The following is a 17,481-nucleotide window of genomic DNA, read 5'->3' on the forward strand; positions in this document are numbered from 1 at the left end:
ACAATATAATTTTTTTTTGTTTTTTTTTGGGAAAAGTTAAAATTTTAATTTTATTGTTCATTTTGTATTTTCGCTGTAGAATCTGCTTGTGCCTTATATATATATATATATATATATATATATATATATATATATATATATATATATATATATATATATATATATATATATATATATATATATATATATAAAATGTAGTAATAATAATAATAAAAAAATGTGAAAATAGATGTTAGGAAATACAAGCCTCAACAGAGATGCTATAAGTGACCTTCCTTCTCACCCCTTAGTAAAGCTCTGTGAATTAAATCGTCCTTTGGAGAATGCAAAATAGTTGCTAAAGTAGATCCTCTGATTAATTTGGCAATAAATTTAGATTTTATTATTTTTAATATATACTATGTTTATTGTACTTTGTGTTATATATATATATATATAATATATAAAATTATACATATAGGAAAAAAAGTGTTATATATATATATATATATATATATATATATATATATATATATATATATATATAATATATAATGTAAATACTTTTTTGTTATGTTAATCTGTTTATCTGTATTATTTCATGTACAGAACCAACAAATAAACAAACGCTATTTACCGACCCGGGAATAAAGGCAGCTGCAGCATCACTTACAGACCTTGTTATACTGACTGCCTTGCTATACGGCTTATTAGTTTAATTGATTCCAAATAATCCCTAATTACTTGATAAAATAACAGTTGCTGGTTGAGCATGATGGGAGTTGCTCCCCACAGCTAAATTGGCTACTGGATCAGAGCACATCAGCTACATGAGAAACCCGTGGGTGCTTTTTTTTTTTTGCATCCCCTCCCTCCTAACGGCGTGAATAATCTGTCCAGTTTTGGAGGATCAAAATAATTTAATTTTCATTCCTTAAGGCAAAGTTTCTTTTCCCACAGAAAAAAATAGCAACGTTCCATTCAGTTAACATTTTAATTGTTGTTTTTCTTTCGCTTTTGGAATTTTCATGTTTTCCTTTTACAAATATTTATTTAAATTAAAGGAAACTGCGCCAATACAGGGTTTTTACATGTTTTGTTCCCCACCAATGGGTGAGCTGGCTGTGACGGCAACCGCACAAAAATTGCCAGATTACGTAAAGCGTGATCCGTGTTCATACAAAGTGAGCCATAAGTGTTCTATAGCTCCATCATATTCCAAGCAGGAAGTTGTAAGCCGCTTCCTGTTCGCTCCCGTCAGTCTGTCTAGACCCTGCGGGGATCTCCAATTGCGCCACCTGCTGGATGATCGCACATACTGCGATCAGAGTAAAGAAACATTTCTTCCTCTTCACACAAATTGTAAAAGTAGAAAAAAGTTTTCCCCATGAAATATTAATAAAAAAAGAAATATAAAAATAACCAATACAGTGAGCTCAGTGATGTAATTGTGATATCACTAGCACACCTAACATGTAAGAGATCCTCAAAGCATTACATGCGTGAGATCACAATACGGACTCTTACTTGTCTTTCCGATTCCTGCGGATGCACGGCGGTGGAACCTGCGGGGTGAGTCAAGGACACCACATTTGGGTTAAAACCAGCAATATTGCATAACCATTTAGCAGCACGCAGCTATTTCCTCTTGCGTCACAAATTCTTATGAGATTAGCGCAAATCCTTAGCTTAACGCCGTACTTTGGGTTATTTTGGGCTCAGAGGTTTCTGCTAATTCTCTGCGGTGCTGAAAATAAAAAAAAAATGTAAAAAAAAAAAACCCGGGGTTAAAATACACCTTTCGTGTTTTAGACGCCTTTTCTTAAAATAAAAATGTTACATTTGATGGCGTCACCTTTTAGGACAGAACAGGTAACTGCAACACGAGATGCACCCTCTATGCAATTACTATTTGCAGCTCCGACGTCTATTTGGCGCCCCGGAATCTCCGGTCGCTTTATAAATGTAACGTATATAGAAATATAACTTTAAAGAAGAGGTGTTTATTGCAGAACTCGGACACGCTGAAAATGATTTAATGTCCATGGATCCTGGATCTGCAAACAATTGCCAGGTCAGAGCAGCTAAGAGTAACTTAACAAACAGGTCTTAAGCATAATTACCCCGCAAAGTGCCCATTATTCTGCAGTCATGTGCTTTTTTTTTGGCAGCAACAGAACACGAGACTCATTCAACGCTGCCAAAGAAATAGCAAAGGAGAAGGGGGGGGAGCAGCCCTTCTAACACAGTGTTTGAATTCACAAAAAGTACGGTTATTATATATATATATATATATATATATATATATATATATAAATTATATATATATATAGAAATAAACTTAACTTATATCTGCTACCCCCACATCCACGGCACACTCTCTCCCTCTTTCTCTATACGCTACTCCACCTAGATTGTAAGCTTGCGAGCCAAGCCTACTGTCGGTTCTGGTTTTGTCAGACCCTTTGAATGTATGGACCGCAAGAACCGCTGCGGGAATTGTTGGCGTTGTATAAATAAAATATTTTAATACTAATTTCTGAAATAATTTAAAAGTTTCTAAAATCTTTCCTCGAACACCCACATCTGCCGTTTGTCTTGGTGTCAAGAATACGGACCAAGTTCCAGTCTATTTACCGTCCACACGTGCCAACACAGCTCGTCGCTTTTTAAAATAAGTTTATTTCTTAAAAAGTTACATACAAAACAGAAATTCACAATTGTTATACAAAAAAAAAAACAAGAACCACATATTACAGCGTCTCTGCTGGAGACACGACGGAGCCCCTATGGAGAGAAGACTTACAGCCCCTATGGTAAAAACGTGTGTTTTTGGGTCGTTATAAAATCGGAAGATGCAGGAAAGGAACTTAATAGTATTAAGGTCTTATTATTCCTATTAATACCCACATTATGTCACCAGAGGGCCACTGATCAGGGCAGCGAATGGGTCAGATTTGTGACCTTTGCCTATCATTAAATATAGATGTTAATTGGTACAAAAAAAACAAATTGAGAAACTTAACTCCTAACATTCCACAATCCAACAAAAGGGCAGAAGCAAGGACCGCGGGGTCAGTATCGTCATAGGGTCTTCTATAACAGAGCCATTGTCTTTTAACACAAGGTTAATCCATTTAATTCCAATTTTAAAAAAATGGCACTGAAAGTGTTAATCCACAGTCTATAATTGTGTTCCTATGAGGTTTATGGCGGGAACCGCTTAATCCGAGAGAGAAAAAAATAAAGAAATATTTTGTCAACATTCCTAGATAACATTTATTTACAAACAAACATTCTATCTACATTTCCACATCAGACTTTGCCGTCTTATCAGAAATTACAGCTGTATATGAGGAATACGTGCGGTTTGGGGGGTTAAAGAGGGGCTCTTGTAACCCGAGAACACCGGAAGGATTTCTGCTGGAAAAAAATTACCTTTAAATGGAAAGCATTGGAATTAATTCAAAGTTTCAGGTGGAGCTCACATTTGTTCCAGACATCACGCTTTGTCAGAGTATAGATCAAAAGACGGCTTATGCTGCATCCTATGCAACTCTCTGCTCGTACCCCGGTGCACAAGGGGTTACGTTTAACCCGATATAGTTTCTTAAGAATACGTAACATAAAATATTGGGGAGAGGGTGGTGAGATTTTACAACCAGCGGGAAGAAGCACGGTCTCGCAAGGACACAAGGAGCAAATTATCCACAGCACCAGGGTTTACTGCAATCGACAGCGACTAACACAACCGGGGGAGACGAGTCGCTCCTGCGCAGACTCGGGCCCTACACGAGGCAGACCTTCTCCAACGATACGCACGCTGCTTATAACTCCCACCAAAACTCTAGAATCATCCGCTACTCTGGAGCCTTGGAAGCGTCCTTACTTTATTAAGTTCTTTGTAATACAGACAGCATGTGGGCTATTTCTGTTTGTATGTAAGCTTCGCTCAGATCTCGGGGGGGGGGGGGAAATCAGGGATGCTCTCAAAGTGTACACTAAAAACAAAATTTACCCATCTTGCTTAATAAGACACCAACTCCAGAACACTTCCATCTGCCGGACGGCAAGGACGACGAGCCACGTGCGACAAAACGATAATTCGCCGGACGTACGCGCTGAACGGCATTCAACAGAAAAACGAGGACAAAGAAGTTCAACCAATGATTGCAACGCCTCGCTATTCCTCATATGACAGCAAATAATTTAATTATAGAAAAATAGAATGATAAAAGAAACGTAGAGCCCCTGCAGAGATGAGATTTGATTCCTTCCGCTCCGCGGCTGGTTATTGGGGCATAAGGTGTCTGACGTTGTATTTGGAAGTATCTTGATATTGTGTCATTGGTTTGTCTGCAATGCCACACGTGCCGACTCCGACCTTCCCGGTCACGCTCTCGGGAGAGGCGAAAATACTTCTCTTCACCTAAAAATAGATTGATGGAGAACAAGAGAATGTAAGCACTCGATACCAGCAGGCTGACGCGGGCGCAGGTCACGTAGACCACTGGCCAGCATTAGAGCACATCGGGGCATTAACAGCTCGGTAGTGAACAAGGCCTGGGTTTGTTTTAACTTCAATAAAAGCGAAACCAGCGACCCCTTAGCAAGACAAAGGTTTACATACTGGAGTCAGCGGGAGATATATATAGCGTATTGGCTCGGATATAGGCCGCCCCCGTATATAGGCCGCACCCTAAAAGTTTTGTGCTTTTTTAAAGAAAAAGTTTTTTTCTTTACAAAAGCACCAAAAAAACCAAACAAAACATGCTGCCACCCTGTCCCCCCCCGAGATATGCTGCCACTTTCCCCCCCCGATATGCTGCCACTGTCCTCCCCCCCCCCCCCGATATGCTGCCACTCTGCTCCCCCCGACTTACCGGAGCAGACTCCCGGGTGTCTTGCGGGGCCGGCGGGGGGCATCTACGCAATACGCGTATACAACCGGAAGCTGTATACGCGTATTGCGTAGATGTCCCCCGCCGGCCCCGCAAGACACCCGGGAGTCTGCTCCGGTAAGTCTTGGGGGCAGAGGTAAAACGCATCGTGTGGACGGTCACCGGCTGCGGCGATGCGGGTAAACAACCCGGCGGATGTTTACCCGCATCGCCGCAGCCGGTGACCGTTCGGACGATGCTCTTAGACAACCTCCCGTGCCGGCACCCCCCCGTGGAAAGTGCTGGCAGGGGAGGCTGTCTGAGCGTATTGGAGAGTAGGATGCAGGTCCCTGCACCGCTGCGGGGGATCTGTATCCTAACCCCGCTGCCTGCACGGCGCCCGGGACTGCATGTCCCGGGTGTCGGGCGCTAGACCCTGAATATAGGCTGCACCCCCACTTTAAAGACTTAAAGTGAGGGGAAAAAAGTGCGGCCTATATTCGAGCCAATACAGTATATATGGATGAAAAGAAAAAAAAACTCTATAATTATATATATACACACACACACACACAACCTTTGCTTGCAGGAGCTCTAAAAATACTTTAGGGTAAAGAGTGGTAGGTTTGCCTTCGCTGTGATGACATCATGGATTTATTGTTAGCCCCGGGGTCATTACAGTTTCGAAGTGTCCTTGGGGTCTGGGGCAGCACAAGCCCTACCTGTCCTTTCTTGTTCTTGGAATACGCTTTGTTGTTAAACTGCTGCCACTTGGATTTCTGATCTTCCCGCTCCTGTTCGAGCTCCTTTATTCTCTGAGCCTTTTTAAGTGCTTTCTTCTTTTTATATTCTCTCTGATGGGCGATCAGTTCTTTCCTTTCAAAACAAAGTAAATATCAACAATAGGAACAGATGTGACTTCAAAAACCCGTAAAATCCTTTTGCTTCTGGAAACCACGGCATTTAAAAGGCAGTCCAAACATGACGTTTAATATTATCTTCTAAATATATAGCATCATTGATTTAGGGTTTTGTTTTTTTAACAGTCTATATATAAAAAAGGGTCTCACAAAACTGAAACAGACTAACGCAAACCTGTTGTTATAGTATAGTAATAACCCCCCCCAGCGCTGTATACAGTAATAACCCCCCCAGCGCTGTATACAGTAATAACCCCCCCAGCACTGTATACACTAATGTCGGTTGGTGACAAAAACCTGGTTTTAGCTTATTTTGCCCCAATAAACTCCCTTTATCTGCAGACCTGACGCTGTCAGTCATGTGATATTTTGGGTGACTTTCCCGGCTCAGACACCACACTGAGCTGATGCTTTATGGCGATGCTAATGAAGTCCGTTCCTCCATAGACTTTCATTAGAGTGCCCAGGTGTGTAATTAGTAATGAGTCATTCTATTGTTCCCCACAGGCAGTATGATAAGGAGTCGGGGGGTTTAGTAGATTGGGGGTCAGATAACAGAGCGAGAATCATACAAGCGGCTGATATGCAACTGCCTGAAAACTTTATAAGGCAAAAACTACCGATTGAAGTATTATGCAGAATATTTGCGGAAACATTTTGAATCCGATACTAGTAACAAAAAACAAACGGTTTGACTAACTTTGACATTGGGAGACTCCCGCTGTCCTCTTTGCTCTTCCTCCCTTCCTCCGCGGGTCTCAGGTTAAGCAGGGACGTTACTTCTGCGTTGCCGTAGCCGCTAAAAGTGATGGCGGCTGTTCCGTTCTCTTCGTCTATCTCCTCGATCTCGGCTTCGTACCACCTGTAAAGATAACGTGGCTGTAAGCATGTGAGTAAAGGCCTGAAAGACAACACTGCAAATGCTAACAACTTATAAACGCAACAAGTCCTGCAAAACGGGCTCAGGGGCCGCTTACAAAAACCGGCGCTTTTGCTAGCGAGAGATAACGGAGACCGTCGGTGGTGTAGGCTCTAGATGTCTGGGAGAGCTGTGCGGACCGGGACTTTAAAGATATAAGAGGGCTAATTCCACCCATTTTATTTCATTACACCCCAGTAAAGATAACGTGTGGGAATGTTATCTGTAGAGTATGAAAATGGCGAGTATCGCTACTATAAAGCAGATAGGACTTAAATCTACTGATTAAATCCTAGAAGAGGCTTCTGATAACCAGACCGTCATGTACAGCGTATTCCTCTACCTTCTGTTTTTTCTTTTCGAAAGATAAACTGCCCGATACCGTATAGAACTCCGGTCTGTTTCCCATAGCGGGAAAACTTGTGGTTATATTAAATATACAGAGGGCCCCGGGGTACCGCGACACACGCAGACTATAATTAGGGTTGTTTCTACGCTATTTACCCAAAGCAATCCCCCTAATTCACTAAAAGACATTTAGTAGATTAATCTCATGACTTCTGGTCTGAAGATGCTGTGCTGTACAGAATGTTAACGTTACCATTCACTGCGAATGAAAGAATATTGCGAAACATTATAGCCAATCAGAACACAGAACCCAGCCGGATTCTTTCATATCCGCGTGGGTCTCGTATCAGTCAGAAAATATTTTATATCTGGGCTAAAACATTAATAGGCAAGTCTGATGTCCAGAAGCTCGTACCACGTCGAATTGCGCGCTCTTACCATCCGTCGGTGGCGTTGCATTGTCTCAGAGTACATAAAACAGGCCTTTCATTGCACTTACTGTCCATCGTCACTCCAGACCGACATGCATCTGTCTCCAACCTTCCATGAATGGCTGCCACCAAAAGATGCCGGATCGTCGGAATTCTCAGGGGCTTCGGAGGGTTGTGACGAGAGAAGGTCTTTAGTTAATTCTATAACATCCTGGAAGAAAAGGGAAGACAGTCTTTATAGAAATCACAGCTATACATTGATCAAGGGGGGGGGGCATTAAACTCCTTTTCTCCCAGCTCCTTCATGATCACCCTTCCAAAGGCAGTTATATTCCTCCAATAAAATACAATATATGCATTTATCAGGAAAAATTCTTATAGGATATAAAAGAAAATAAGGGACATTGTAACATGTTGACTACGGGGCCATCCAAAGACTCAATTTCATGTGATTTTAGGGTTGTGTTTCCACACAGTTCCTGAAGTTGAAGGTGTAATTAGCAGGTAATTCTTGTATAACCCCAGCAGGTGACTGCCAGCAATTTTTTAATGTGGATTTTTCATGAAAGAAATATTTTTTTTTTTTTTTTTTTTTTTTTTTAAACTTGAAAGAAGTCACTTTGTCTGCTAAGGAGATTACAGCCTGAATTCACATTCATAGCGGTGTAAGAGGTACTTGGCTCCCCCTGGTGGCCGCCGACAGGATCACGTCGCTTCAATATCAACCCAAACAGAAGGAACTCAAACATAAAAAAACCCAAAACACTGCGTCCGAGGGCTAAGGCTGGGTGGTACAGCGCCGGTCTCACTTGCCATCATTCAGAGGGTGGGGTCGTGTATGCCGGGGGATATGTGTATGGCGCGTAGCGTGTACGGTTACTTATTAAACAGCGACCAATTCAACCCCCCCATTTAATGGAAATTCTTTTATACTAATAAAAGAAAAGACAAAAAAATGACTTTAAAATCTGCTGTACTATAACAGAAAAAGGAAATAACAATTCACGTTCAGAGACAGTGGTTAACCCTTTAAATTCTTAACGGTGGACATCGATGCAAAGCGTTCTTGGCCCCTTTTAGCCGGGTCTACAGCATCTATACCTACCTTGTTTCGAAAGCTCCTCGGTCTTCAAGAGCAGAACAAGGACTTGCAGCTTGAAAACTGGAAGGAAATTAACTTTCTCTGATGACACACGGACGCTTTTCGACTCATAACAAAACGTAACCGTTACCAGACGCGTGAGAACACCGAAAATCAAAATGCTCTCCCCAAACCGTCATTGTTTCCATGGGAATGAAGTAAAGCAGACCAGCCGTGTACGCATCATCCCCGTAGAACGATATTCTCACCTGTAAATCTTTTTTCAGCTTCAGTAAATCCTCGTTCTCGCCGTTGGCCGTTAGAGCCGCCTCGACCTGCTGGAGTTGGGCTTTGTAGCCGGCCAGCTGTTTTGCAAGATCTTCTGCCATCTGCCAATAAATAAAACGAGCGGGGAGTTACGGTCACCGGCCAGTCAGCACCTCAGGGAAGATATAAAACCGCCATAAATATATCAATAGCTGATAACGTGTAAGATTCATCATAATATAGACAGCCCCCAGGGCCACACCATTCTCCCATGTCTGCCCCACCAGCTGCCCCCAGGGTCCACCATGGATGCCCAGGAAGGGGGAGGAGCCATTAGCATATATCTACCCATGGCACCAAATACCCTCCCTGAGGAGGCCGGGGCAGGCATGTGGACTAGGGCTGGCCATGGCCCCTACGTGGTCTGCCCCCCGAGTGACACAGATTACCCCGGCACACGAGCAGGGCTCCTGGTATGAAAGACACCAGGCCTCGGGTCAAAGCCAGCTAGGCCGCACGCAGAGCCTCGGCCTGATGCCGCCGTGTGAGCCCGCTCATACTCCCTCTATCGCGGAGCTATATCCACCCACCCCCTGACTCCCTCCGGCTCTGTTCTGTACTCCAGCGCTCATTCTCTATCCCCTTCTCACCGCGCCGTACCTTCGGGAGTCTCGGTGCCTCTCTCAGTTCCGGCCGTCGCGCTCTCTTCTCGCGAGATTTCCGGCTTCCGCGAGAGCGATGACGTCATGCGCTAGGGTTGCTACAGTAACGAATGCCATATGCTTAAACAATTATATATATTACTTAGTCCATTTAAATTACTTACCTAGAACATTATATATAGTTATATTATTCCTATATATATTTTTCATACATGGTAGCTCAGAATGTTTGCTGGGTATGAGGGTATCGCAGGGTTCTACGGCCCAAAAGCCCCAATAATGTGCATAGAAACAACAGGATATGGGTTTATAAATTAAGCATGAAAGCATGAGTAGTTTAAGCTTAAGAGAGAGTAGGAGCGAAAGTGTAAGAGTGTGAGAGAGTGAGTGAGAGTGAAAAAGCAATAAAATGCAAAAGACAATGATGATGGGAGACATGTTGTACCATCGTCAATGTCTGGCTCAGTATATAGTGATGGGCGTTATGGTATACTGCCATCAATGTTTGACTCAGTATATATTATTGAGAGTTATGGTGTACCACTATCAAAACCTGACTCTGTATATAGTGATGGGAGTTATACTGTGCCCACTCAATGTCTGGCTTAGTACACCATGCCAATTATGGGGTACCTACAGCAATGCCTGACTGTAGGTAGTCATGCTGTACCACCGTCTGTGTCTGGCTCAGTATACAGGGATAGGAATTATGCTGTACCACTTTAAGTGCCTGGCTCAGTATAGACGGTAATGAGAGTCATGCTGTACAACAGTCTGTGTCTGGCTCAGTATATAATGATGGGAGTTTTGGTATACCACTGTTAGGGAGTACATGTACCAAGGGACCTGAAGCTCAATCTCATAGGATCGTGCAACATTGCACCCCATTTATGCCCCTGCCCTTTTGTGGCTTTGCCCTTGCCGACCCACAACTATGGCCGCTATTTTTTATGAGGAAAAGGTGGCAACCCTAGCCTCTAGCCACACCCCTTAAAACAGAAGTGCTCGGAATTAAAATATTGGGGCATTAATGAACGCCTGAGCCCTGTCACAGATTCGGGCCATCAAGGCATTAAGGTTTAACACATACAATATATACATCTTATAAAGTAAGATGGCTGCTCGTTGTATACATAATTACTTTAGATTAAACAATAAAAAGACATGATTTCATGTTTTATTTCTGTTTAATAAATCAATGATTTATTAAATGATTTATTAAGGATACATTTATAAAATGATTTAATAAGGATAAACTGGAACTGCAGCTTCTTTTTAAAGAGCAGCCATAACAGACACCGACACTAGATGGCAGCAAAGTCAATAGTAATGTTTTTGGATACCTTGCTCTATATCTTACTTTTAAATGATTCTGTACTTAATATAGAGAATATCATAAATCTTTTTGGTGCAATAAAATTATTAGTAGTATATTTTTAATATTTTAGCGCCAACAATTTCTTACAGCCCGTACATACGAAGGGTCTGACCAAACTAGAGCTGACAGACGAATACAAACCAATACCTTTAGGTGAGGAGGGCTTGGCACGCATGCTTACAATCTAGAGGGCTAAATGGAATTTCTGCTCATTATTGCTACTTTAAATCTAAGCTTTTTGCCAACCATGGTTTAGCTCAATTCTGATATCCTTAACATATATATATATATATATATATATATATATATATATATTATTCTTGGAACATTTATATACATATATATATATATATATATATTATTCTTGGAACATTTATATACACATATATATATATTATTCTTGGAACATTTATATATATATATATATATATATTTATATATTATTTTATGATATATATTTATATAGGTATATATATATGTATACATATATATATACATATATATATATATATATATATATATATATATATATAGATAGATAGATAGATAGATAGATATATCTATATATATATATATATATATATATATATATATATATATAATGTGTTTTTTCTAATGCATGCAAGTTAGTGCCCCTACAGTATGAAACAAGTGCGCCCCCTGCTGGAAGAATGCAATTTAGATGGCCTTTAGGGAAAGGAAATAGTGTATGATGGTGATGACATTTTCACTATATTACTGCCTTGTAAAATAAGTCAACTGACATGATGACATCATCAGGACTGGATTAATAGAGAATGCATATGTTATATATTTTCATCATAAATTTCGACAAAATAGCTATTTTTGAAGAAAAGCGCAATAAAAAAAGTGTATTACATTCACAACTACGAAAAACACTGTTCAAATAGAAATTTCTTAACCCTTTCTTCTAAGAGCTTAATTTACTCTTATAAGTATATTTTATAATTTCAATAATTCTGCATTAAACCAGCACTTTCAAGGACAGACGTGGCCGTTAAAATAACTATTAATTATTTTATTTAATCAGTTCTGATTTATGGTTTTATTTGAAATAACTATATTCTCCAGATCTCAGCGTATATACCGTGGTTTTCTATACGATTAATACATTTCCCCTGACAGTATACACAGACCCTGTTTTTGCTTCTATAACATGATATAATATACTATAAAAAAAAAAATAAAGTGTTCCCCGGTGGACTGAGCTGCAATAATTCTCATGGCGCTCCAGGACTGCGAGGGATGAGTCAGACTGCATCGCCATCCGCATTCTACGAGCCTCGGGCATTCGCATTCACCAGCTACTGCGGACAGATTACATGGAAAAAAAACATTTACGCATTCACGTGACTCACTCAATCCATTTTAACCCCCGATTATTCTGCGTATTCAATAAAAAAAAATGCCAGTAGTATTTGAAGGCAATCTACTTATTTTTGATAAATGTATAAATTCATTTTAACTTCTTTATTGCTGAACCGCGGAGCTGTGTGGGCATTTAATCTACTGGCATAAAGCATAATGCTGTGGGAGCGTGGCCCCTAAAAATAAGCCAGGAGGGGCAGTCCCTGTACCTGCCCCAAATCCCTGTGCCCCCTTCACCCTCCTGATACTCCCCTTTTCTTCCCTGTCCTCCTGTGTTCCTCCCGCTGATGCCCCTCTCTCCCCCCGATGCCCCTCTCTCCTCCCCTGATGCCCCTCTTTTCTAGGAGGTCAGAATGTTTGCTGGGTATGAGGGGATCGCAGGGTTCCACAGCCCTAAAAGCCCCGATAATGTGTATAGAAACAGCAGGAGACGGCTTTATAAATTAAACGGGGGAAATAAACCCCATTATTCTTCTCCTAAATGCCCCACCCAGTTACACAAATACCCCACAATAGGGCACAAAGGCTTCCCCTTTTGCATTCTGAGAGGTGTCCAAGTGACCGTTGGATCCGATGACTCCATCACAGGCGCGTGTGGACGAGATCTTAATGGCAAAATGGGCACAATTCTGGAAAGTATATTTTTAGAGGACTGAGGAACATCTATTTAGAGCAAAGTGATGCCAAATTAAATGTAACATAAGAGGTAGCGGCTATACAGAGAGGGTATTAAACATGCGCGGGATAGACATCTAAGACGAGACCAACGACTGATTAAGGTTTGAGTCTTTACAGCAGGAGAAACGGGCGACTAGACAGGGGCCGAATGGGGCCGGTCTGCTGGCAGATTATATGTTTCTTAATTAAACCAACCACTTGAACCAAACTGTGCCACATCATGTACTTCTTTTTGTATGAAAGCCAGAGTGGCTCCCAGTTGAAGAACACCAGTTGAGTCGGACTATTCTGATGAGAACCCGATACTGAAGATGACTTGTTATCCGCCGGTATTTCCAGGACCCCCACTCCGCACTTATCACCCACCTAGCGATGGAGACAGAATAATCCCCGGAGCAGAATGGATGAAAGCGCAGCGAGGAGGGATGTAGAGCCGGAAGCGATGTCCTTTTAAACGAGATGAAAGCATGAAGCTCGGATGACACGGAGTCTGGCAAGGTTATATAATTAGCGTGACGGACAGCTGAGGTCATTTGGGGTTTTAAATGATACGATATCTTATTACCAGCCCCGGGAGAAGATGTTTTACACTGATAACAATTCAGGGACATCTCATAGTATATATTTTTGTTAATTGTTGAAAACTTAAAAAGTCTTGAAACTCATGGTTTGCTGGAAAATTAAAGGGACGCTCCATATGTCAGCTGCGTGGTCCCTTTCCACGCGCCCAGGATAAATGCCCCGCATCTGTGGGACGTCCGCCCATTGATTTCAGTGACAGCACTTTCATGCTGATAATTGTCGGCGACATTAAACTGTCCCATAATAGTAACACAATCAACTGCAGTGTCCTTATAACCCGTTATATCCTGTATATTCCTCATATTATATATTATATACTCTCTGCCCGTATAACTAATCCTGTCCTTATAACCGGTTATATCCTGTATATTCCTCATATTATATATTATATACTCTCCCCCCGTATAACTAATCCTGTCCTTATAACCCGTTATATCCTGTATATTCCTCATATTATATATTATATACTCTCTGGCCGTATAACTAATCCCGTCCTTATAACCCGTTATATCCTGTATATTCCTCATATTATATATTATATACTCTCCCCCGTATAACTAATCCTGTCCTTATAACCCGTTATATCCCTGTATATTCCTCATATTATATATTATATACTCTCCGGCCGTATAACTAATCCCGTCCTTATAACCCGTTATATCCTGTATATTCCTCATATTATATATTATATACTCTCCCCCCGTATAACTAATCCTGTCCTTATAACCCGTTATATCCTGTATATTCCTCATATTATATATTATATACTCTCTGGCCGTATAACTAATCCCGTCCTTATAACCCGTTATATCCTGTATATTCCTCATATTATATATTATATACTCTCCCCCGTATAACTAATCCTGTCCTTATAACCCGTTATATCCCTGTATATTCCTCATATTATATATTATATACTCTCCGGCCGTATAACTAATCCCGTCCTTATAACCCGTTATATCCTGTATATTCCTCATATTATATATTATATACTCTCCCCCGTATAACTAATCCCGTCCTTATAAGCCGTTATATCCCTGTATATTCCTCATATTATATATTATATACTCTCTGGCCGTATAACTAATCCCGTCCTTATAACCCGTTATATCCTGTATATTCCTCATATTATATATTATATACTCTCCCCCGTATAACTAATCCTGTCCTTATAACCGGTTATATCCTGTATATTCCTCATATTATATATTATATACTCTCCCCCCGTATAACTAATCCCGTCCTTATAACCCGTTATATCCTGTATATTCCTCATATTATATATTATATACTCTCCCCCCGTATAACTAATCCCGTCCTTATAACCCGTTATATCCCTGTATATTCCTCATATTATATATTATATACTCTCCGGCCGTATAACTAATCCCGTCCTTATAACCCGTTATATCCTGTATATTCCTCATATTATATATTATATACTCTCCCCCCGTATAACTAATCCCGTCCTTATAAGCCGTTATATCCCTGTATATTCCTCATATTATATATTATATACTCTCTGGCCGTATAACTAATCCCGTCCTTATAACCCGTTATATCCTGTATATTCCTCATATTATATATTATATACTCTCCCCCGTATAACTAATCCTGTCCTTATAACCGGTTATATCCTGTATATTCCTCATATTATATATTATATACTCTCCCCCCGTATAACTAATCCCGTCCTTATAACCCGTTATATCCTGTATATTCCTCATATTATATATTATATACTCTCCCCCCGTATAACTAATCCCGTCCTTATAACCCGTTATATCCCTGTATATTCCTCATATTATATATTATATACTCTCCGGCCGTATAACTAATCCCGTCCTTATAACCCGTTATATCCCTGTATATTCCTCATATTATATATTATATACTCTCCCCCGTATAACTAATCCCGTCCTTATAACCCGTTATATCCTGTATATTCCTCATATTATATATTATATACTCTCCCCCCGTATAACTAATCCCGTCCTTATAACCCGTTATATCCCTGTATATTCCTCATATTATATATTATATACTCTCCCCGTATAACTAATCCCATCCTTATAACCCGTTATATCCTGTATATTCCTCATATTATATATTATATACTCTCCCCCCGTATAACTAATCCCGTCCTTATAACCCGTTATATCCCTCATTTTACATATTACATATTATTATTGTATATAATTCTCCCCAGACTTTATTTAATTCACTCAGACAACTTTTCTTAAAAAATAAGTTTCACCAATAAGTTAACAGTTGGTTTGATTTGCATCAGTGAGTAAAATGCAGATCACAGCTTGTAGTATCTATAACCCCAGCTGTGATCCTAAAGCACTCAGCGAAACGTTAATAGCGCAGAGAACGGCATGAATTATCTGAGATTTTTTTTTATAGACGCAGTGAATCACAGCGAACATCCCCGAGAAACGTTTATATACATTATTTAACAAAGGACAGGAGGGGAGCAGTTACAACAATCTAAAAGTAGAGGGTCAGAGGTTTAGATATCTGTATTGCAAGGAAGTTTTACTTTACTGATATGTGGAACAGCCTCCCAGCAGAGGTGGTAGAGGCTAATACAGTGAGGGTATTAAACATACATGGGACAGACATACGGCTCCTGAATCTAAGACGAGACCAACGACTGATTAAGGTTTGAGTCTTTACAGCAGGAGAAACGGGCGACTAGACGGGGGCCGGATGGGGCCGATCTGCCGGCAGAGTCTGTGTTTATAAATCATTCAGCATGTTACAGCAGTAAAATATATCATAATTTACCCAAAATACAGTATCTATTTAGAACTCAGTACAGGAGACTCAGTAAGTAACAGATTTTTGTAACACAGACTGAATAAATTAACAGAATATTTTTCGCTACAAGAAGCAAAGTGAATATAAAACCAAATGAATCCGTTCAGAATCAGTTTAATCCGTTTGCAGCGGTCTGGCACTCAGCTGGTTAAAAGCAAATTCATACCAAAAAAGGCCTGTTTTGTTTCAGGAGGTGTGGCTGGGGGCGGGGCTATGCAGACTCATAATGAAACATTATTACCTATTAATAGCCGTTTATGTAACTAAGACATTGCTTTGATTTAAATGATGTCATTCAGAATTGATAAATTACCGATAATGTAATTATTCAGCTTAATTTGACGGCGCAATATAAATCAATAAGTAATAATATATGATTTCTCTCACATACCAGAAAGTATATAATTAAAAGTGTTAGGGGGTTAAAATATTATCCTTGGTAAAGTAGGGCATTTGGTAAGTATTTCTGTAGTTTTATTAACCCCTTCGCAACCGATGACGTGCCTGGTGCATCATGAAAAGACGTCCCTACAGGACCAACGATGTCAGCGGCCGCCGCAATCACTGGGTGGTTTCCAGATCAGCTTAACCAATGTGTTTTTCCCATTTATACTTCCTGTGTATCATTTATATATGTATACAACTGAAAAAAATATATATATTTTTTTAAATCCTATTTTTTTAAAATTTTAATTATAAAAAGATATAGGGTTTTTTTTTCTTCGAAAAGAACATGATATAATTTGTGTGGGTTCACTAAAAAACACACACAAAATGTTCTGGTCCTGTAGTGTAAAAAAAAACGAAGCCATTAAGGGGTTAAGATTCTGTCTGTAACAGAGCGGAGATCATCGCCTCCTGCTTCCTTCCATCATTCAATAATCGTGGACGCTAACGGGAATATAACCTTCCCTGAAACCCTCCTTCTGATCGTTTACCTAAAATAACCTTCATTCGTACAAAAAAAAAAACAATCGTATTCCGTTTGACTACAACTCCCATCATGCACGGTCAGCCGTAGGGGACCAAATACTTGCAAGAATAATTGATGCTGAATATCAGCAAAGGCAGAGATACTTGCTGGCTCCCGTTATAAACGTTTATTATATATGATGAGTTATAGGTGTATATAGCGCCATCA

The 17,481-nt window shown here is 40.2% G+C and overlaps 1 protein-coding gene across 2 annotated transcripts; it reads right to left on the minus strand.

The window, feature by feature from the left end:
• Positions 1 to 4,163: 4,163 nt before the first annotated feature.
• On the minus strand, positions 4,164 to 9,548 carry SMNDC1 (survival motor neuron domain containing 1). Of its 2 annotated transcripts, none has more exons than XM_053450127.1 (6): positions 9,486 to 9,548; positions 8,828 to 8,947; positions 7,546 to 7,688; positions 6,480 to 6,641; positions 5,582 to 5,735; positions 4,164 to 4,408 (listed from the first exon to the last, which is right to left on the minus strand). In XM_053450127.1, the coding sequence occupies exons 2-6, from the start codon at positions 8,945 to 8,947 to the stop codon at positions 4,271 to 4,273; spliced, it is 717 nt and encodes a 238-aa protein (XP_053306102.1). In that variant the 5' UTR covers positions 9,486 to 9,548; the 3' UTR covers positions 4,164 to 4,270. The 2 variants fall into 2 exon arrangements, with proteins under 2 accessions (XP_053306102.1, XP_053306103.1); XM_053450128.1 differs by having other exon boundaries at positions 9,476 to 9,547.
• Between the last annotated feature and the right edge of the window lie 7,933 nt (positions 9,549 to 17,481).

The sequence above is a fragment of the Spea bombifrons genome, chromosome 11 (genome assembly GCF_027358695.1).
Source record: "Spea bombifrons isolate aSpeBom1 chromosome 11, aSpeBom1.2.pri, whole genome shotgun sequence".
Lineage (NCBI taxonomy): Eukaryota > Metazoa > Chordata > Amphibia > Anura > Pelobatidae > Spea > Spea bombifrons.